The 20,496-nt window shown below is 41.1% G+C and overlaps 6 protein-coding genes across 13 annotated transcripts; 2 read left to right on the top strand and 4 right to left on the bottom strand.

The window, feature by feature from the left end:
* Nucleotides 1-30: 30 nt before the first annotated feature.
* LOC129598203 (uncharacterized) lies at nt 31-4,506 on the top strand. 8 transcript variants are annotated; one of them, XM_055496014.1, is made up of 10 exons: nt 31-334; nt 1,536-1,623; nt 1,791-2,141; nt 2,212-2,348; nt 2,447-2,491; nt 2,635-2,730; nt 2,907-3,131; nt 3,335-3,481; nt 3,693-3,828; nt 4,065-4,506. In XM_055496014.1, the coding sequence occupies exons 3-10, from the start codon at nt 1,940-1,942 to the stop codon at nt 4,166-4,168; spliced, it is 1,092 nt and encodes a 363-aa protein (XP_055351989.1). In that variant the 5' UTR covers nt 31-334; nt 1,536-1,623; nt 1,791-1,939; the 3' UTR covers nt 4,169-4,506. The 8 variants fall into 8 exon arrangements, with proteins under 8 accessions (XP_055351989.1, XP_055352004.1, XP_055351981.1 ...); XM_055496029.1 differs by lacking the exon at nt 31-334 and adding an exon at nt 616-1,181 and having other exon boundaries at nt 1,832-2,141; XM_055496006.1 differs by lacking the exon at nt 31-334 and adding an exon at nt 616-1,181.
* Nucleotides 4,507-4,525: 19 nt separating this feature from the next.
* Nucleotides 4,526-9,550, bottom strand: LOC129598185 (cytochrome P450 1A1-like). Its single transcript, XM_055495966.1, has 9 exons — nt 8,852-9,550; nt 8,205-8,276; nt 7,438-7,563; nt 6,668-7,015; nt 6,384-6,422; nt 5,996-6,256; nt 5,153-5,296; nt 4,879-5,013; nt 4,526-4,806 (listed from the first exon to the last, which is right to left on the bottom strand). The coding sequence occupies exons 1-9, from the start codon at nt 9,192-9,194 to the stop codon at nt 4,751-4,753; spliced, it is 1,524 nt and encodes a 507-aa protein (XP_055351941.1). The 5' UTR covers nt 9,195-9,550; the 3' UTR covers nt 4,526-4,750.
* An 866-nt stretch (nt 9,551-10,416) lies between these two features.
* Nucleotides 10,417-13,952, bottom strand: LOC129598193 (actin-histidine N-methyltransferase-like). The gene is made up of 15 exons (XM_055495978.1): nt 13,728-13,952; nt 13,549-13,662; nt 13,321-13,475; nt 13,145-13,217; nt 12,956-13,060; nt 12,687-12,767; nt 12,328-12,410; nt 12,172-12,218; nt 11,988-12,102; nt 11,696-11,779; nt 11,542-11,635; nt 11,405-11,471; nt 11,223-11,341; nt 10,951-11,069; nt 10,417-10,849 (listed from the first exon to the last, which is right to left on the bottom strand). Exons 1-15 carry the CDS (start codon nt 13,765-13,767, stop codon nt 10,658-10,660), a joined length of 1,488 nt encoding a protein of 495 aa, XP_055351953.1. The 5' UTR covers nt 13,768-13,952; the 3' UTR covers nt 10,417-10,657.
* Nucleotides 13,953-14,199: 247 nt separating this feature from the next.
* LOC129598236 (nicotinamide riboside kinase 2-like) lies at nt 14,200-16,188 on the bottom strand. Its single transcript, XM_055496061.1, has 5 exons — nt 15,881-16,188; nt 15,701-15,791; nt 15,548-15,605; nt 14,765-15,085; nt 14,200-14,613 (listed from the first exon to the last, which is right to left on the bottom strand). Exons 1-5 carry the CDS (start codon nt 15,994-15,996, stop codon nt 14,429-14,431), a joined length of 771 nt encoding a protein of 256 aa, XP_055352036.1. The 5' UTR covers nt 15,997-16,188; the 3' UTR covers nt 14,200-14,428.
* A 171-nt stretch (nt 16,189-16,359) lies between these two features.
* Nucleotides 16,360-17,640, top strand: LOC129592751 (uncharacterized). Its single transcript, XM_055488868.1, has 2 exons — nt 16,360-16,789; nt 17,252-17,640. Exons 1-2 carry the CDS (start codon nt 16,572-16,574, stop codon nt 17,352-17,354), a joined length of 321 nt encoding a protein of 106 aa, XP_055344843.1. The 5' UTR covers nt 16,360-16,571; the 3' UTR covers nt 17,355-17,640.
* On the bottom strand, nt 17,534-20,447 carry LOC129592742 (gamma-secretase subunit Aph-1-like). The gene is made up of 6 exons (XM_055488858.1): nt 19,976-20,447; nt 19,631-19,774; nt 19,102-19,190; nt 18,777-18,902; nt 18,581-18,708; nt 17,534-18,002 (listed from the first exon to the last, which is right to left on the bottom strand). The coding sequence occupies exons 1-6, from the start codon at nt 20,086-20,088 to the stop codon at nt 17,799-17,801; spliced, it is 804 nt and encodes a 267-aa protein (XP_055344833.1). The 5' UTR covers nt 20,089-20,447; the 3' UTR covers nt 17,534-17,798.
* Nucleotides 20,448-20,496: the final 49 nt, after the last annotated feature.

Genomic DNA, 20,496 nt, shown 5'->3' with positions numbered 1-20,496 from the left:
ACAGGTCAGGGATGTTTTCGCTACCCGAATTTATTGAGTGCCGCTGTCCGCCCAGTTATACTTTCTTGCAGTCCTATCACAAATCTGCGCTAACTTTCAAGAGCAATGTATTCTTGATACACCCATTCCTGATTCCACTAACCATAATTAATCGTGGAGCATGATAAAGGTCACATTACGGCGATCTCAACACAACTACACAGGCTATGCATAAGTCATTGACAGTGAGAGCAGAAAACAGTTGCTCAGACTAGCAAGACTCGGTATTGAACCGATGTCGACCTTTCCGCAATTATCATTTTGGAGCATTGGCCCCTTTTATGGAAATATCCACGTAGGTATTACTGTTATGTATTCCTGAAGCTGGTACAAAATAGTAATACCACAGCGGATAAATGCTTAGTTGTGACCAAAGTTGTATTGTTAGGCGCTTTAAAACACGGCCCAAGGCCCGAAACTGCTGTGCTTGAGTGTCCCTGTACCCCTTGCCGAGCGCAAAACGCATGCAAACCGAAAAAAATCGAAACCATAACTTTGCTGTGTGCAGGGGTTCTCTGTACCTCTCTTGGGCTGCCGATCTCAGAATCCAACAAACTGGAATTCCGTATACAAACAACAGGAATTAGATTATAACTGATTATTAGAAGAATAATTGTTGAAATGATTCTATTAATTTTAAAAGTAATATTAATTTTAGTATTATTTCTCGTGCTCTAGACTGTAAAAAGTATCTAAACTTGCGGTGCAGTTTAATTTTCTCGTTAATTTGACCATAGCTAATTGCAGAAGTTATCTCTGCCATGCAGTGCGAACTGCGACTGGAGCTGAACGATCTGACATGCCAAATGCGTAATTTTAAATTTGGCGATCTTCTCGTGAAAGTTCATTTTGTTGATATTTGATTGTTATTTGTTTTGAAACTGATATTTCATTTGCTCCTTTTTATTTCCTTCTGAAAGCTACAGATTAAGGAGAAACCAAGTGCTCAGCGTACGGCAGGTTATCTGCGTGGGGTGGAACAATTCGTAAAGCGTGTGTCCACCAATGGCAGTCTTTGGCAATGCGAATTGGCTGTAGCAAAGTATCAATGCGGATTGGCTGTACTGAGCTACTCGGATAGCTAATAGAGTAATCCAAGCGTAACTTGCACGCTCCTTGTAGTTCACACGCACTCGGACCCTGTAAGTTGCACGCTCCGCCTTCATGCTTAAGATACGTTTGCGCAGGGCGTAAGATTACGTCATCATACTACCCGCCTGGCGTAGCTGGGTTTTGGGGCCGTTTTCGATATTAATAGTTTGGTCACAACTAAGCATTTATCCGCTGTGGTAATACCTATTCGCAGGTAACCTTTTTCCGAAAAGCCTGCAGCGTGTTGTGGACCTATTACAATACGAGTTACGACTACGAGTACTTGAAGTAGTGCTAATGCTTAATAAAATAAAACTTAACTTATAGTACATAAGGTTAACGTAACTCTTACGATTACGGATAAGTAAAAAAAACACACTAAAAAATTTCTGCGTGATTTCTAGAGTCGTGAACAGTTCAGCTTGCCATGACTTCCGCGCTCCGATTCGCTCATCAGCCGCACCGGCACGGGATCTGGCCTGGATGCACCCGGTACTTTTTTAATTCGAACTGCCATTATGTACCGCGGTATTTTGCACTTTGTTGTTGCTTGGTCTCGCATTCGTGTAATCGTTTTTCGAAATTAGAACAGCAAGCTGTGGTTCTAGATCCAGATTTAAGTTTTCCAGTACTTCAGTATATAATTTGTTTTTTTGCAGCGTTTCGTAGTTTATTTTAATTCTCTCGGTATCCTGTGCAGTTAATTGACAGTTAACTACACATTTCACTTCTGGACTCGTGAGGGGGCAGGGGCAACTACGTCGCAGATTCCTGTAGTGACCCGTTCTGTTGTCAGTACTTTGCAAATATGGCGGCCACCAAAGGCAGCGCAATTGCCTTCTTTCACGAAGTGAAAGTCAACGAGGACTGTCCATGGTCGCGCGTGTCGGCCATTTCCCTCGGGGATCTTCAGCCCATCAACGGTGCGGCGACAATCGAAGAGCACACGCTGTGCTTGGGAAAACTGCGCAGTAAAGCGCTGCCCTGTATCGTCCTGTACGTGACGGAAGGTGAGACAATCAGGAATACTGACTCATTCTTGATAAACAAGATTTGAGAGTATTGCTTTGTCTCCCCAAGATGAATCGGTGGATGAGCTGCGGAAGAGTGTCCATTTCAGTGCCGCGATGGAGGCGTCGTATGAGAAAATGGGATCGAAATGGGCGGCCATTCTCCAGGCGAAGAAAGCGGCTGCCGAGAAGGTAGACAACGAACAGGTCATACTCATACACGAATCGACGTGAATAATGATGACATTAATTTATGTGGCCTATCACATTTAACCGCTTGCTATGCTGCCTTCGTGGGTTTTTAGGAAGCTCCGCGTACCGATCCTCCGACTGTGGTTATACAGGAAAAGGTAAGTACAAAAATTTTTATGACGAAAACCGAGAAAAAAGGTTTGTTTTGAGGAAACAAATCGAGAAAAAATTTGTCTTTGTAACCGAACCCGAGAAAAAATGCTGCGTTGTGTTTTTCGATTGATTTGCCTTCGTCGCCCAGGAGCAGCCACCGGATACAGCACGGTCGACAGCCGAAACCGAAGCGGCATTGCGCATTTTCCACACGTCTGCCCAAGCAGATGCAGCACGATTTCGGGTAAAACCTTTAAACAAAATCTTCTATCAGTTTGCACTTTTGTTGGGTGTGTGTCCTCTTCTATGGAGCAGTTGTGCTGCACTTCTTATTGGATGGACAGTGTGCCAAATTTCAAATGGGTTTTTTTTTTCGAAAGTGTCGTGCTGTTGTTTATTCATGCGTCTGTTTTTTTTAAGTCTGCGGCTACGGGCGGTACAGCTACGGGATCCCATTTGTTTCCGCGATTATCAGCGCCCACTCCTGCCGAAGAGGGGCGCTTTTCGCCGGAAATCGGGGATGGTTCAGGGCGAAGGGGACTACCTGGAACAGCAATTCGAACTCCTCCTTTTCCAAAGCCCCCTTCTGCCGGTCCACTGCGTCCGCAGCGTCGAGCTAGGATTGGCCGCGTATATTCCGATCCGGTTAGTTGACGAACGGCTCTGTAATGGTAGTGTTTCTAATTAGTGATCTATCAAATTACAGTATATTGCGCGCTCAGTAATTTTATTCGTTTGCATGGATGTTGCGTTAGAAAATGGATTTGCGCTGATACGTAATTCGTGATACCGTGTAAATCATCTACGAAACTCGTACGTGTGCACAGTCGGATTTTCACCGTTAACAGGATTTTCCTCCTCCGAGAACGCGTCGTTGTTTCAAACGATCTGGTCACGCGCGGACTGTTTTTTCTCCACTGACCTGTATACCAGCGGTCTGCTCATGGGATACTGTCCCCACCGGCAATGGCCCCGTCAATGTGGCTGCACTGCAGGTGATCTGAACTGATGTGCTTCTTTTACAAATGTGGATGTTATATAAAGGTCATGCAAGGAGCTGTTCCGTTATGAAATTATATTGCGCCATTGCGGTGATTGTACATGTTTGACGTGGTGGAATTGAAAAGTTTGAAGTCTTTAAACATATTTTTTATTAGCTCGTCGAGTGTCATATTTTTTCTGAACTTAAATTATGGATGCTTTCAGGAGAAAGTGGAACAATGCGGTTCCTGGCGGCAGTGTTTCACAGCGGCGCTGTATGGTCTATTTTCTTATGCGGAATTAAATGCGCCTAATGCCACCGCTTCTACAATGGAACAAACTCGTTTGAAGATAGCAGTGGGTAAGTTTTTGCAATTTAATGGAGAGTTGGTTACATAATAAAAATGGTTATAAAGATATGTATAATTTCTGAAGAACACATATCCATAATTTACTTACTAGAAGAAAGAGCCCATGTTTAACTTCACGAATACTTATAATTATTGAGTTAGGGTTGTACGTTTTAATTCTTATTATGGGTCGTTTGCGTTAGGCTATTTATTTGATAGCTCCTGCTGTAAATATCACATGGTTTAGGTTTGGCACGAGAGTATTGCTGCAACAGGAATAAAGCACCACCCTCTAGCGTGCAGCTGTCAAGTGCCTTATACCATGCGAAGCTGGGCAGTGGAAAAAAATGAATCGGGGTGCGATCTTACTGACAATGAGTTTTACCTACCCTTTGTTCAGGATCTGTTTGTGAATTTCGTTACATAAAATTAAAAATGTTTATAAGCACTTATGTACTTAACGGAACCGATGCATTTGCTAACGAGCGATCTTCTTTTATAATGATATTGTTGTCGCGCGTTTTTGATAAATTTCTGCTGAAGTTTAAGGACTTACTCACCAGTCAGGAACAGTTTTGTAGTGTGTGTTGTAACTGTTGTTCATTTACTAACTTCTGTTGCTTTGCTTTGGGAGTTGTTGTATTATTTTGTTTATAGAGTCTTCACATTAATATGGCGTTGTATACAGACTTTTTTCCATTACGCAAGACATTCGACAACGAAATCGAAAGCATTGCCTAAATCATGGTACTGACTGCCTTGTTTATTTGTAAAGGAAAATATGCAACGAATAATAAATCACACTTCTATTTGATTTCCAACTTCTGTTTGATGTGGAGGGACAAATAAACAAAGTAATCGTACAATTATAGCTTCTTGTCACATCACATCGATGGCATTATAACGGCATTTCAGTAAAGCTGGAACAAGCTGCTAATGCTGAACATCCCGCATGTTAACGGAAATCTCAAAGAAAGGTGGTTGTGATGCTGTAAAAGCGAAACATCGAAGACAAATTGGATACTTCTACAGAAATTTTCATATATTTGTATTATACTTACATGTTCCGTTTGTTCGCGTCACTGGCGGCAACGTGTATCCTTCCGGATGCACGAGTTTTATATTTTGAACCAATGTCGTAAGAAAAACTATTAATACTATTCTTGCGATTTGTTCTCCTGGACATCGGCGTCGCCCTGTACAAAAACTAAATGACATACTGCGAAATGACCTAGTTCAAAATGGACTGCTACTGCTTGGACTACAACCCAAGTTGATTGCATGAGTTACCGGCTTACACACAGTACACTTCTCCTGACACGTCAGCTGACTTACCTTCCCCAAATCCAGTTGTTTTACTGATTAGCTGGTTTAATTTGCCATCTTTTCCCATAAATCGATTTGGTCGGAAGATCTCTGGATCATTCCATAAGGCACGGTCATTATTAACAGCGAAGGCATTTATTATCACTGTTGTATCTGCAAATCATACTGTTATGAGAATGGTAATCACTAATTAGTCTGCGACACCAGAGCAGTTCACGCCATCCTGCAGGCGCAGTAATCAGAGAGCTACGGTTTTTCGTAACATTGAGTACGTAAATCCGGGCAATTTAAATATGAAATGCATTTACTGAAAATACAATCAATCTGCTTGTATCTAGAAGACTTTACAGCATCCCGTAAGGATGAATGCGTTAACTGTTAACCCTTTGCACAAACACATATACTTGTAGGTTAAATTCCTTCAAAGATGCCTGGACCTTTCGCGAAAGATGCACTACAACCGGTAATTCAAGTTGCATAAAGCTACTGTAAGGACAATCTGTAAAAACACCGTAAGTTTTAATGCCAATTTCCAAATTTCTATAGGTAACAAATGCAAAGAAATAAATTAAATGAATGTTATGCCATCGATATCGAATACGGTGTTGTCCGTATTGCTAAAGGTCATCCAAAGCCTACCAATAATGTGCTAGTATGCACATACTTACGCAGGTCGCAAAAACTCGTAAAACGACGGCCAGAGAACTGAGAAAAGACCATCTACCTAAGTACCCTTAATACATATTAGGTCAGATTTAGTCGGATTAGCTCGGATCTAGTCTTTTAGAATGAAAAAACTGCAACGGCAAAATCTCTGTGTGCAGTACAATGCAAGCAGACCATAATCCTTACCGGCTGGAATCAGATATCCCCCTAACGTGGTATCTACCACTGTGCGATGTGGCAGAGGAAAAGGCATGGAACTGGAGAAGCGTTGCGTCTCCAGAATAAATGCTTCCACATACGGCAAATCCTCTTTGTCAAAAACACTCGGCGCTCGACTTTTCCCAATTACCTCAACAATGTACTCGTGCAGTCGTTGTTGTTCTTCAGGAAACAGAATGAGCACGAAAAGAATCCAGTGTAATACATTCTTCGTATCTTGAGAGCCAGCTGTAAGACACAGTAAAATTAAGCAACATTGCAATTTACAAGAAAAGTTGGCGGTCTAGTGATTAGTGCAGTACGCAGATTTGTAAAGTAGCAATAGTGTAGATATGGCGGTGTAAGGTCCACTTACCCATGTACAGTTCTGTGGTCATCATCATAACGTCCACATCTAAAGGCACAACATACATATTATATATATAAATCAACGATATTCTCGTATGTTACTGCATCGTAGCATTGCCAAGTCTGAAGACAGTTCAACATTTTTAGAAATCTGTGCTTGGATTTCCGTGAAGTGATAGTAATGGACGCCTAATTATGAGAGCACACCCAATCAGATTTATTTTTTCAAATGCAAAGTACGGCTGAATTACAAGTAAAGTATTTTGCGTAAGAGTTTTATTCCATCAATACCTGTTAGAAATTTTGCATTTTCAGTGGATGCCGCTGTTTGTTGTTTGAGTAGAGCCTCGGTGAAATCTACCGCCTCATCAGACAGAATCTGTTTATCCTTGTCCAGTTCGGCTTTTCTTGTGGAAATCACGCTTTTCGTAATACTGAAAAGCTCTTCATGGGTCTGCGCAAAAAATGCACGCTTCTTCTGGAAAGACGGTAGGCTTTGGAGGAATGGGAAGAGATTCATGACATCCGTGTTGGGATTAATGGAGAACACCCGTTCACAGCAGTTAATCATGGCATTAAAGCGCGGATCATCCGAAGTCAGGGCATTCTTGAACACCAGGAATGACAAAATATCTGCAACTGTATAAAAAACAGTACCACTTAATGCAACGTTTTATTATCGAAATATAATTATCCTTAATAAACAACACGCATATTTGTATGTGTACCGACTAAGTGAACACTGTGTATATCTATAACGTATTTCTATATCTATGTCCATATTTTCATGGTGAGATTCCATTAAATTTTGCACGCTCTCAGTGATTTTTCAGAAAAACTTAAGCATTTACGCCATTTACGATATCATTAGGATCAGGAAAACACTTATTTTTCTCAAAAAACAATTGGGATAGTTTTTGTCAAGTTCCTGAGGCAACCTTGGCATTGTAATTTTCGAAAGGCCGATGACTTCCGGTCGACGGTAGAACGAATGCAGTGCGGACAGTCAATTAGCCACGCAAGCGTGAACTGCCGCACATGCAAACAACACATGCACATACCCGCCTGTGTTAAGAATGGAGCCGGATCAAATTCCCTTGAGGATGCATCCCGAAAGGAGCATACTAAATTCCAGGCACCCTTTTTCATGTGATTATCAAACTCCATCTGGGGATTACCGCTGCCCGCTGCAAATGTACATTAGCAAGAGTAAATGTGCTCATCTCGTGACAAAATAGCGTTAAACGACCTTGCATTAGCGGTAATGATTAGCCGGCAAACTTTTCCCAAAATGTACCGTTATAATAATCTTAATGAGCTAGGTCCAATTTATTGCCATGTGGATGATGAATAGCGCCCCAAAAGAGATAATTCAATCTTAAGAAAAAAATCAAATATGCCAAAATGGAAATATGGTTGCGGCAAATATATGGTCAACGCGGCAAAAAAGTAATTGATTATAAAATCTGATTATGATTATGTGGTCGAGAACATGTCTCCATTAATCATCCTCCAATTGTACCGGTACGTGGCGAATTATGGCGATGTTAAACGAAATTAGCAAATTGCTATCTTTGAGATACGAGCTGCCTGTTTTCGGTTTACGCAACAAATAATATTGATACGGACGAATTAACTTAGAGCGGCAGAAGAGGCCGGTATTGCGGCAAAACACATAAAGCTGTCTAAGGAAACTACGGAAATAGAGGAAAGTGCGTTAACAATATATATTAGCACTACGCTTACAGATATTAGCATATATATATTAGCAATATATTCGGCCTGGCCTTTCTTGACACATTATCACTGAAACCATTTATGAACTTACAGAGAAATCTCATGGAGGAAACAACCAGCTTCCGATGTGTTTTCCACGTGTCGCCTTCCGTGAATCCAATGCCTGTGACAAAAAGCAAACAGAATCCCGTCATTCACGAGAGACAAGGTAAAGTCAATCAGACCGGAAATTAGCTGCCTCTGCGCCGTAGTGGGCTCAAGTGTAAATACTTCCCACGTTAACACTTATGTACACACTCAGCGCGTGCCTGGACAACAACACAACAGTTTCTGTAATCTGCACTGTGTGCTGCCGTCTAACGAGAACTGAATATATCAACGGCGCTTGTCTGGGAATGTTTGCATTATTTTTATATGCAGTTAAATTACTCTAAATAAATACGGCATGAGACGAAACATAATACATCATCCGAAGATTTAAGCATGAAAACTGGCTTCGTAATTAATAACAGAAAATTATTTCTTTAATACACTAAATTTTGTAAATATCAGTTATGTAAGTGTTCCTTCTACCCACAACCGAAAAATCTAATCTTGAATTATACAAACCTGCATATATGTATCTGTATACGTATTTGTATTGCACGCTAAATCTTTGATTGTCTATAAGTATTGTGTACTGTAAGCTAGTATTATTATTTTTGCTCAATAATTTGCTGACCGGAGATGACCACGTACCTCGTCCGAAATATTCTTTAGAGGCGTGATTGGCTGGCCGGCCGTCGAACGCCGGATTCTTCATGGCGGTTTTGACGAGATCAGATTCGGAGATGACGACGGTGAAGCTGGATCCGTTGAAGAAGCTGATTAACGGACTTCCGTACTTACCGGCCCAGTCCGTGAACGTCTCCCAGGGGGCCTGCCCACTGATCCCGGTTACCCCGATAATGGGCAGGCCAAACGGCCCGGGGGGAAGACGGCCGCGCACTTTGTCCAGCCAGCGCGCCACATACTGTGGTTGGACTTTGTACAACAGGAACAAAATCACCACAATAAACAGCAAGATGTGTATCAGCGCCATTGGCCAATGGAACTTCAGTCAACAGTGGTTTTTAAGGAAACCGTTGGTACGTAAAAGGATAAAGCGAAGAAAAGGCTAGACTACCGGAAACCTCGTCTGGTGCTGATAGCGATACACTGATTCCAGTTTTCATGGCCGCGCGATACGGATAAGACATGTAAGAAAATATTAATTTTTGCCGAGGAAAGCTGCGTTCACTCTCAGCTGTTTCCGCACTGTAGCGCATGCGGAATCATTTTGTGACTGACAGCGTGAAGTATACGGTTGTACCGTACGTTGTTATAAGAAAGCAGCGGCAGCTGATAGCGATGACATTTCCGACCGGTATTGCTAGCTAGCGGCATACACTGGGAAAATCAATTCAACACGCGATGACGTAGGGCCGTAAAATCCCTACCGCTTTCAGCTTTGCTATACAGCTACGAGTAGATTCTGTGACATAATCGAGCAGTTAGCACCACACGTATACAGTGCAAAATTAAAGGAACGCCAAGGCAGACTTGCTTTGGTGCGCTATCGTTCCACAACAATGCTCAGATTCAGACATTCGGGTATCTTCCAACGCCTATGTAGGTTTTTTGTGCATTATGCGCAGTAGAAACGACTGGTAACGTGTGTCATCACGATCCGGAGCTTATCTATGCTCTGAATGGTCAAAACAACTATACCGCACGTATTCGAGATACCGCGCTGCAGAGCTCCGTTTTTTAACATACCCGTTCTTATCTCTATGAATCATAGCTTATGCACCATGGTGCGCTGCACTGGCCGTATACCAGCCAACAGAGAAAGATGTCTGACTCTTCGTAATATATGCAGACTGTATATCGGTGTTAGAAATATACTCGTACTTACTGTATTTTGTGTTAACCGGCTTTCGTTCAGGAGTTATGAGAATGCAATAGTATTCCACATTTGCAATACCGCATTCATATGCCCTACAGAACTCTAAAAATTTACGTTTTCCCATATTAATTCGGATTAAAAATAAGCACAACTACATTTCCAATATCATAAAATTAGTATTGTTTTGGAAAATACGAGTATATGCCTTGTTTTGGAAAATATATGCCTGTTGCAAGTTTTTTCAAGTTTACTATGTTTCGATTTGCTGTTTTGAAATGGTTCGCAAATCAGCAGCTTAGCGTATTAATTGCGCTTTATGGACACTCTTAGTCGGATCGAAACTTTATATAACTTCAATAAAATGAGGTTATTTATCAAGCGTTTATTTGTCGAGTAAGCGATCAGTCAATACTACAATAGTCAGTGGTCACTTCATTCCTGGATCAAGAGACTACAAATCTGAACAATCTGTTTAAAAAAACGATAGCGTTCTCAAAACTGGACACAGATTCGACTAGTTGCGACATGCAAAAAGAGTTAAAACTAATGTACACGGTTATACTGCATAGGCTGAACTGTTAAAAATCATACAAAAACCTCGCAAATAGATTATGTTTTCAAGATGCAGAATCCACAGCCACGCGTTGGTCTTTTGCGCTTATCACTAATAGCTTCAACACTGACTTCAGCTGGTCTGAGTTATGACTAATGATGCACTGCAAACGAGCCTTTTCCACAGCAACCTCATCACGACACAACTGAGCAACACCCACATTTGTGCAGTCCTTCAGAGCGGAACTATGCCCATCCTACAAACAGCATGAATACATTTTGAAAATGTGTAAGGAAAGTGAAAGGAAAGTTCGTGTTATTTTCAAAACGTTAGAATTCAGAAAAGGCGCTTGCTTACTTCAGCTGATGCTTTAGGAAACCGGTTAAGCAATTCCGTAGCCGTGCGGACAATTATCGTGTACACTTGCTTGTCAACAGTTAGTTCGGTTGGGATGAAGATTTCGGGAACGGCTTTTCCTACGGAATATGCAGCTGCACATCAAGGTAGCATAAAAACAGATCTCCAATGAAATACAGACTTCCGACTGTTCTGAGGTCCTTAATTCTTGTTTCGGGTTAAATTAATGGAGATAACTTCTGCGAAATTTTTTGCTAATTTTTATTGCTTACCGACACAGAGATCCCGTTCCCTTAGCGCCACAGCTGTACGTAAAACGGTCAAAGTTAAATCGGTGACCTGTCCGGATGGGAGAAATTCACCCAGCACTTCCCACGTGCCATTTTCGCGCCTGTAAAATAATTCGAAACGGAATAGGGAAACAGCTGTTTTCCGAATAGCTCAAATTGCATACCTGTGAAAATATGCGTCGCAGTCGCCCAAAATCGATTTCACCGATTCTTCCGTCTGAGATTGTAAATCTGATTTAATAACAACAAATTAACTGACCACCATGACAGTAGGTTAGGCAAGATGTGATATAATACTAACCAATAAAAAGCTGGAAAATTCCTTCGTCCGCAGTGACAAAAGCGTTATTAATTAAACGGTTTTTGACAGACAATGGCTGATAGCTCATCAGAAGCTGGAAGAAACACTACTGATTTATCAGCGAATGCATATACTACGGTATAATCGAGCGAACCTCTTCTCCGGCATTAAGTTCTTGTGTCGACCGCAACTCTGCGAAGAATGTTTTACTCTCATCCGAAACACAGCTAAATTTATCCTAAAAACATTTGGACATATCATGCCTTGTAACACGTTTCAACAATAAGCTAATTGGGAATTAATCAGCAACCTGTTAAATACAGACCATTTTTAGTAGCTGAATGCCCACTCAGTTTTTAACCGCACTATTACACGGTTCTATTTACCTCTGCCGCAGAACGCTTTCTCGCTTAACGCGTCTTTTACCGCTGCAAAACAAAGCATACCTTGCCCTTTCCGTGATTGATGATATCCAGCAATGGTATCAAAGCTATGATAGGTTCATTTAAACCAGGAACCGGCACAGCATTGGATCGGGTCATAACGACATCTAAAGCCCAACTGTAAAACGCAATATAAATAAAATTACAATGAACTGCACTGCGGGAATGCACCGTTCTGCATCCTCACCGGAACAGCTCAAATGTGAACAAAGAAGCGAATTTCTTCTTCTCCCCCTGCAAAAGCAACAAACATTTGCGCTGCGATATGTCTTTTCGGTTCAGGATAACGTGTGCCTTACTTAAAAATGCGAACTACCTAACTACAGAGTACTATGCTTCTTACCTTGCTGGTAACCCGAATGTCGACGGCAATCACGGAATTCATGTAATGTTTACAAACGTTGCAATATCTCCGCACAACATCATCTGTAAAAATCCCACTAATGAGTTCAACCAGCGCGCGAATGGATGAGGCAAACATTATAACAAAAAGCAAAAAAAAATAAATCTTTAATAGTACATAGTACTACATACTACAGAGTACTCGTACATAATAGGAATACGGAAATTTAATTTGCACTGCCGAATTAAAATTATAATGGCAAGATTGTGCTGAAAGCTGAAATACAGCGCTGAATTCAGTGAAGGCTATTAGATTTAGTGTCCACTTAAAATCAGGAGAACTGAACATTTAACACTTGCCAAAATAAATTGATCCTTCTAGACAACGAAGAGACACGGGATCCAGGTGCATAATCGTGCTGAAATCGGTTGGAAGAGATCCTAAAATCAACGCATCCTTATGAATTACAATTATTACAGCCATCATTTCTGTAATATGCAAAAGTTAACATGACGAGCTAGCATATGTGACCCTACATGCACTAGCTCAAATCTTAGGAAAGCTGATTAGAAAAACCTGCCATAGACCTAACTGTCCATTATTTCTTTTAGAGCACCGCATTACTAACTCAGATAGCAGCTCCACTGCGATTCATTCAGCTGACAGACTTCTGACATTAGAATTCCGACCAGCTTGAGATTTTCCGGAAGAGGAAGAATGGATAAACATCGGCCTAAGCACAAAATATTACGAGACGATTACTTAACTGCTTAAAGGTAATTAGGTAAACGATAAATGTCCAAAAAGATGACTGTACCGATTGCAAAGGAACTGGAATAGGAACCGGTAATGCACGCAGACTGAGGAACTCTTATCACGGGTCTTTCACTCTAACCAAATCAACCGAAAAATTAAGAAGCAAGATCAATTTAGTGCTGAAAATCCTGCAAACCGTGCTGCTTGCCATTTGAACCGTGCATGCAGATTTTATACCTCCGGGGAAATGGATTCTTTAAGGTAAACTCCATAACCGCGCCCAGGCGCTTCCTTGATTTCCACCTGCGATACATCGGCGCCCGGGAATTTTTCAATCCACTGGAGCAGTTCGGGAAAGTGATCAGCGCGGTTCCATGAAAGAATTTTGCGTCCTTCAACAGAACACTTGCACGTCATACCAAGTCCGTTGATCAGTTATGTTGATGCATGGGCCGGTGCATTTACCTGACTGCTGCTTGATCAATGAATCAATGCGATCGTATAGCTCGGAAAATGCGGAGATTTTCGAGGAGAACGTTACCGCAGACGTGCCGAGCACTCCTTCGACGAACTCCACCGCTGCAAAACAAATTGCGGTGCGAACTGCATTCGTAGCTGGTAACTTTACTTAGCGAAGCCTATACCTTTCGCCAAGTCGACAACTTGTTGGCGGAGATTTTCCATAGCATCAACAATGACTGAAGTGATCAAAGGGTGGAAACAATTTTAGGCACGGTAAAGAAATATAATCTTTTAAAATTAACAATAATGCTGCCTAAAATGATAAACAGTTAAACACCATAAAATTCAAATTAATGTTTAAAATGGGAAATCAAGTTCTACTCCAGTTTGTTGTGGTATTTTTGAAACCTTTGCGGAGGCGTGGCAGTTAAGATTTCGCTGGGCATTGATTGGATGCCTATACAAGGGCATAAGCGGAAATGCCAGATTGGGAGCTGCTTTCTAATCTTAAATTTATTCGTATCCTATCTTTGCAAACTGCATCCATCAAAATTGTGAAAGATGGCCTGTAATTTTCGTAAACAGCTTTGATAAAACGGTAGCAGATTTATTAAGTTAAGATAAGAAAATCGTGATGAGATTCTTGTACTTTATTTCATGCCACCCACCACAACCGGAAGCTGTAACGCACAAGCAGACTGGTACAGCCAGAATCCCATGGAAATCGAATTAAAAGCAACTCGGATGTAAAACATGCATCCTCGCAAACTGTTGAAACATTTCCATATATATAAAGGATAAAATAAGTTAATAACGAGATAGAGTATTCTCTAAAATGGTCCAAAACCAACATGGAAACACACCACAGCAATTCTATCAACATTTATACAACAGGAACGGATGCATCACCAGACGGGTTTCGGGGAATTTTGCCGACTGAATAATTCTTTAACACGGGTGATTCTTCAGAAGGTGGCGTATTTCGAAGCCGCTCCCGGTAGAGGTTAAGTAAATCCGATACGATAACTTGCACAGTGCGCTCCGAAGCGTCATTTCCGTCAAAATACTCTGAAAAGACCAACAATGTGTCATGGAGTTTAAAATCGAAGTTATATTGTAAAGATTCGCTATCGCCGGAAAAAGAAAACGTTTAATAAACTCTTGAAATATTCATATGTGACAGAAAAAACTGCCACCTTCGCGAAGAGTTCTTTCTCACCGATATCAGTTGTTCCCTGCAACTGCGCTAGAAACTTTTCGTACATCGGCCACACAACAAGATCGAAATATCCGGGAACATCAGCCGGATCGTAGTTGCGAGTTAACCGGCGTCGTCGGCATTCTTCTTTGGTCAAAGTAATGAGGTATTTCCGGTCCAGCAGGCATGCTAACTGCGGCACATTGAAAATCAAAATTCCTTCCAGGATTAGCAGTCTCGGCCGTGAATCCGCACCGACTGGTCTAGTATTTTTCTCCAGTAAAACGGTGTAATTTTCCTTAACAGACTGCAGCATTCGTTCGAAATCAACGGCTGATATGGCTGCAACGAAATCAGAAAAATAAAACTGTCCGCAAAAAATACGCTATTTTTATTTTTATTATCATTACTGATGCCAGAGCAAACTGCGCACCATTTAATAGGCAATGTTTACAATAATTTACAAACTATTATAACGCGATGTACGATAGAGCAAAATCCAGTTGGATCACACTGACCAGCCAGAGTGAAGCTACCGACTGTGTTATCTGATAACGCACGCTGTTTGAGCGAATATTTCTTCACACAAACAAAAGTTGGTCGCCGTTATCAATAATCTGTTTTCAATCAGTTCCCAGCTCAGTTACGAAAAAATAACGTCATAAAACATAAAAACAGATATACTCGTACAGAATTTTAATCTCACGTTAATAACAGAAAAATATTTCGGGTTTTAAAGAACTATGCAACCATTAAACATAGAAGTATTAGAGTTCATTTCGCATTAGGTGTTAGCACACTTACTATCCCAGTTGTGATGATTAATTTCCACAACATGCTCATGGGCTGGATCATCAACACTCTGGAAAATAATCATCACAATTAAGACATATTTTCCCGTATGCCACCAGGAGCTACGAAGTACGATTACGCATACAGACAGTAAGTACGGAGTACCCGAAAAAAATCGTCCTGATGGACGACCGCAGATCTCGGAAATTCTTCCAAAAGCCGCCGCGCTACAGTGGTTTTTCCGGCATTCGTTGCTCTGTTATACGAAATTCATTCGGAATCAAGCGTCAAATAACATTGAGTGTCCAGGAAAACCAATAGAATAGCGAAAAATCGCGAAGTTACCCTGCAATCCCAACAATAATTACATCATTGCCCGGCTCGTGATGTGCCCGTGAGTGTTCCAAGCGCTTGGCAGGCAGTCCATTACTAGTACCTCCGTTGGGAAGCTCTCCATGCATCTTGTTAAAAACAAATAACCAAAGGAAATCGCTGCTTGCGGGATATGAACCAACTGCTAATATTGGCTTTGCCGCCAATGTCTATGAGGTAACAAAAAAATTATGAATCAAGTATTCGCACAGAATAGCACTAGAGGATTCTCTACAACTACGAGTGCAATATTCGAGACTGATTTTTTTGGCGTTTGACGGTTTGCGTTTTCGCCTTTCGGATGTCTACCGGTCTATGTGATTTACGCATTTTACACATTCATTGACTGCCGTAGAGTGCGGTTATCCATGTGTAACCATTCAGAGCTTTTGCCTTACGTTTCGGGGCGTGGTAAAGAAGCACAAGCTCTGAACCTCTGATGGAACTTCCGGCCTCGGTCAAAGTTTGGAAGCCGTTTACACTGAACTGATGTCGTTAAATTTTCGCGATTTTTGCGAGGCTTTGTCATATTGCGAACTTGTTTGACTTTGAAAGCACTGCTGGTCGACAAAAATTAAGCTGCAATAATTTAAAGCGGCCGAGAGAGACAGCGGCAATGGCGCGTTAGTATGTATGCCGAGAACAGAAGCGCAGCAGAAACTGCATGATGGATTACGATCCTGCCCTTGTTCAAGATCAGGAGGTTCCTGACAGCATCACACAAAATAACGTGGATACTTTCCGGTCGAAGCACGAAACCAAGATCCAGTGGATATTTCGAAAGAAGTTCCTTCTGCATTACGGCAGTCAGAATCAGTATACCCCGGATCAGTTGGAATGTTGGTCGAAGATTCTATCAAACGTGAAGTTCTACGGATGCAGGTACGATGCAGAGTTGCAAACTGACTTGTGACTTCCCTTAAAAGTTAATCCAAACTTGATTCCCTAAAAAGTTAATCAGTTACCGCTTACCAGTTACACGTTAGCCTTCACATTTAGTGGGATTCGTTACTGTTTTTGCTGCCGTCGCAGTTCGATAACATATTTCAAATTATTATTAAATTTTGAGTTGTGAAATGTTTTGGGTTTTAACTTTTACCTGAAATATACATAATATTTCGACTTTCAACCTGCTGGATTTGATTTATAACAATTACAGTACGAGTACAATTGATTTGTTAAACTTGCATGTAGATAAACTGAAACAGTACAAATGAATCACAGGAAGCAATTTTCAACAGATTTGTAGCTTTGCTTGAACAAAGCGGGGAATCGAAGCGGATTACGTCCTCGGTCCTAGCAGAACTGTTTGATTCCCTCGAAGACCGTGTGTTGCTTTTTCAGTTATGACCCTATCGTTTTGAACCATGTGAATGGTCTGTTGCAAGATATGGGGGAAGATCCGGTGATGCCTCATCCTGTTTCCAACCAGTTGCCTCAAGTGTGACAGACTGTACCCAGCTTTGTTATACAGATGATTTCTGGATTGTTAATTGTTCGACTTGTTTTTCTTTTTACACTATTCGTATTCCAGCATTGTGCAAGTGTCATACCGTATTAATAAGCTCCAGTTATTTTGCCTCCTTACCATCTCAGTTCCTGTTCGAATGCCGATAGTGGGCCCAATATACACCCAATTTGTTTTATTTTTTTATAAAAAAATAACTGCAAAAATAGCTGGGCTGAAAGTAGTATAAGGAAACCGAAAAACCAATAAAACGACTGGACGAAGAGCTGTGTGCCTGCACTTGTCGCCGGGATATATAAAAATGATGCTAAACATTATACCGAAAGTAAAATCAAAAAACGATAAAACGTTTTCAAAAATGTAACAATCGAGATCAACATACAACGGAACAATTAACTGACAGTTTTACTACATAGAAAGTATTCAAGTGATCACCGTGGTACGGGCATTTCCATCGCCGTTCACGGTGCCCGCAGTCAGGGAACGACTGGCTGATCTCTTGAATAAACTTCGCCAGTTCCGCAGGGATCCTCCAGCGAGGAAAAAAGCCGTCACGGCAACTGCTAGCATTATCAATGTTACGGGCACCAGGCTGGCGGCATACAATTTTTGCGCATTGATCAATGTCTGCAAAGAAGGAATAATGCTTACAACTGATAAATGATTAATTCTGTGCACGTGCGATCATAGAATAAACTCGAATCAAGTAATTACTACATAATCCGAAAAAAAACACGGAAATTGATCAGCGCTCGCTGCCTGTTAGGCTAGATTGTCTTCGCTCCTGGAAGGGAAAGCAATATTATAGACCGGTACACTAAGATTCTTCTAATTTCACTCAGATTCTTCTAAGATTCATGAGACTTGCCAAGTACTCGTAAACTGTCTCAGGATAAACAAAATTTATTATGGTAGTTTGAAAAGGATTTTTACACAATACAGTACAGTTTGCACAACTATTTTTAGAAATTCCTAACCATTCAGTATTCACATACTGCGCTCACAATCAGTATGACTAAACAGATAGGATAACTGTAATTTCTACAAACACTGCATTACCTAACGTAGTAAAAAAACAGAAATAATACTCGTAAAATGAGGATTCAGAAGATAAAAGCGCTAAAGCAAAGCCTTAAGGACTACGTATTTCCCCACAGTACAATAGCAGCGTGAGTCTGAAATATAGCCACAAACTAAAACCTCACCAAGCAGGAGATCAACATATGCGATACAACAACCATCAGGATCAGATGATATTTTCGCTTATCACAGGCGTAGAAGAAAATCACGCTCCAGCAGGTGTGGAGAAAAATTATGCACATCGTCAGATAAGCTGCAAACATAATAAACACGTTTCGTAACAATGATCGACCGACGTATGGAACAAAAATTTTTGTATACCGGATGTGAAAAAGAAATAGTGATCGCCACGTCCCAACAATCCCAACGTTCCAGGACCCCAAATATCAGCTAGCACGTTGATCAAAGCAAACGCACCGCTTATTAAGCCATATCCGAAACCGGAAACTGCAACAAACCAAAGGTGCCGTTTATTCAGCTCTTTCCCAAATGGGACGAACAAGAACTCGTAAATACGATACTATCTAGTGTTGTGCAGAAAGCGAAACACTGTAATTATGCCGCTCAAGCAATGGAAAAACGAATTATTAAAGCTACGTTATAAAAAATCAAAAAAGGTATAGCACCTAGCGCAGGTCTAATTTACCCAGTGCAAGGACGAGTCGCGCCTGGGCCACATTGTGGTCTTTGTACATTTCATCGTCACTGACCATTTGAAGGCCTTTTTCAGCTTTCCTGCAGAGAAAAACATCAAATACGTTTATAACTTGACTGGCACTCTAAACAAACTATGCAACACAAATGGATGATGGGCAACGACAATCTCAACAAATTCAAAGCAGAAAGAGTACAAAATTGCAAAAATTAACCAAACAGACATCCCCAAAGCCTGGTAGTACATCGCCTTTCAGCAATCGTAGGTGGATAATAATAATTCTGATTTCAAAAAAACGTCAAAATTACTTTTCCATTTTCAAGCATCACATAATATTAAACTGTTCGTTTATACAAATGCTTTATGCAATTAGGCGTAGCTCTCAACTACTGCAATTACTACGACGGTTATATTTCCCTAAATTCGATACTTCTATCTTTATTTCCAACCAAATAAAATTTTTCGCATCATCACGCATCAGCTAAAGCTGCTAGTGCTAAAGTTACATTGAGCTACTTACCTCATGGTCTTGTAAAAGGCAAAACGAAACAGTTCTTGCAGCAGGACAGAAAAAACTAGGCCAAATGCCAGCTGGTTCCGCAGAGGAACCACTGCCATCCACAATCCCGAGGACAGGAGAAGGGACAGAAGCCAGTAAAATCCCCTGAAACACTCAGAATCAACCAACGTTAGAAATTAGTCCACAGTAAAATGCCGCAGTGCAGTCACAAAATAAATAGATCACTGGCTGGCAGGAACTAGCACGATTATTACGGCTAGTTCCTGCCATACATTATCATTTATTACGGCTGCAGAATCTAGCAAACCAAGTAGGAGGCAGAACTGTGTCGTTGTTCCAACTTACGAGGCGATGACAATGATCACCCTAATAGGATCCCGAGCGATGATGATGACGAAGAAGGACAGTGCTGGTCCAAATGCCGTGATGGCACAACCGAAAAATGTCATCAGCGTCATTTTCGAATATCCACGCTGACCGCGAGAGTCGCTTCAACAACTACCAGGTCTGCACAGCCAGATTACACGAGACCAGAATTTACTGTAGACAAAACTCCACTAAATCTAAATCTTCGAGAATGTATCGACGATTCACTGCTCCAGGATCTGGGATTCCCAATCAAAAATGAAAGCCTGGAACAATGGCTACCAAATTTTCGCACGAACACGCAATGCTGCAAAAAGAAAAATTCATAATAATATTAACAAGGATAACATCAAAACGATTCAAAAGGCAGCAGTAGGACCGGGACGAGCAAACCTCCTGCTTTTATAAAACATTTCGAACTGGAACGTCAGAACGTTAAAAATAAAAATAATTTTCTGCTTGGCTGGAATATTTTTATTTTCAAATCAGACAGTAGTAGA

Source organism: Paramacrobiotus metropolitanus, unplaced genomic scaffold (assembly GCF_019649055.1).
Source record: "Paramacrobiotus metropolitanus isolate TYO unplaced genomic scaffold, Prichtersi_v1.0 Parri_scaffold0000003, whole genome shotgun sequence".
In the NCBI taxonomy this organism is placed as follows: Eukaryota; Metazoa; Tardigrada; class Eutardigrada; order Parachela; family Macrobiotidae; genus Paramacrobiotus; species Paramacrobiotus metropolitanus.
This window is presented reverse-complemented; position numbering and strand designations above follow the sequence as displayed.

What these genes read in the sequence shown, in the direction of transcription:
- LOC129598203 (XM_055496014.1), top strand. Translation starts at nt 1,940, where the DNA reads ATGGCGGCCACCAAAGGCAGCGCAATTGCCTTCTTTCACGAAGTGAAA. An exon ending in TCAATGTGGCTGCACTGCAG is followed by an intron (nt 3,482 to 3,692) that starts GTGATCTGAACT and finishes GGATGCTTTCAG; the next exon opens with GAGAAAGTGGAACAATGCGG. An exon ending in TCGTTTGAAGATAGCAGTGG is followed by an intron (nt 3,829 to 4,064) that starts GTAAGTTTTTGC and finishes CACATGGTTTAG; the next exon opens with GTTTGGCACGAGAGTATTGC.
- LOC129598185 (XM_055495966.1), bottom strand. Translation starts at nt 9,194, where the DNA reads ATGGCGCTGATACACATCTTGCTGTTTATTGTGGTGATTTTGTTCCTG. An exon ending in GACCACAGAACTGTACATGG is followed by an intron (nt 6,257 to 6,383) that starts GTAAGTGGACCT and finishes TGTGTCTTACAG; the next exon opens with CTGGCTCTCAAGATACGAAG. An exon ending in GACGCGAACAAACGGAACAT is followed by an intron (nt 4,807 to 4,878) that starts GTAAGTATAATA and finishes TCGCTTTTACAG; the next exon opens with CATCACAACCACCTTTCTTT.
- LOC129598193 (XM_055495978.1), bottom strand. Translation starts at nt 13,767, where the DNA reads ATGGAAAATCTCCGCCAACAAGTTGTCGACTTGGCGAAAG. An exon ending in AACTTAATGCCGGAGAAGAG is followed by an intron (nt 11,636 to 11,695) that starts GTTCGCTCGATT and finishes TGTTTCTTCCAG; the next exon opens with CTTCTGATGAGCTATCAGCC. An exon ending in AATTTTCCAGCTTTTTATTG is followed by an intron (nt 11,472 to 11,541) that starts GTTAGTATTATA and finishes TTATTAAATCAG; the next exon opens with ATTTACAATCTCAGACGGAA.
- LOC129598236 (XM_055496061.1), bottom strand. Translation starts at nt 15,996, where the DNA reads ATGCATGGAGAGCTTCCCAACGGAGGTACTAGTAATGGACTGCCTGCC. An exon ending in ATCAGGACGATTTTTTTCGG is followed by an intron (nt 15,606 to 15,700) that starts GTACTCCGTACT and finishes ATTATTTTCCAG; the next exon opens with AGTGTTGATGATCCAGCCCA. An exon ending in TAATCATCACAACTGGGATA is followed by an intron (nt 15,086 to 15,547) that starts GTAAGTGTGCTA and finishes ATTTCGTTGCAG; the next exon opens with CCATATCAGCCGTTGATTTC.
- LOC129592751 (XM_055488868.1), top strand. Translation starts at nt 16,572, where the DNA reads ATGATGGATTACGATCCTGCCCTTGTTCAAGATCAGGAGGTTCCTGAC. An exon ending in GTGAAGTTCTACGGATGCAG is followed by an intron (nt 16,790 to 17,251) that starts GTACGATGCAGA and finishes TTGCTTTTTCAG; the next exon opens with TTATGACCCTATCGTTTTGA.
- LOC129592742 (XM_055488858.1), bottom strand. Translation starts at nt 20,088, where the DNA reads ATGACGCTGATGACATTTTTCGGTTGTGCCATCACGGCATTTGGACCA. An exon ending in GTGATCATTGTCATCGCCTC is followed by an intron (nt 19,775 to 19,975) that starts GTAAGTTGGAAC and finishes TGAGTGTTTCAG; the next exon opens with GGGATTTTACTGGCTTCTGT. An exon ending in CTATTTCTTTTTCACATCCG is followed by an intron (nt 18,709 to 18,776) that starts GTATACAAAAAT and finishes TTATGTTTGCAG; the next exon opens with CTTATCTGACGATGTGCATA.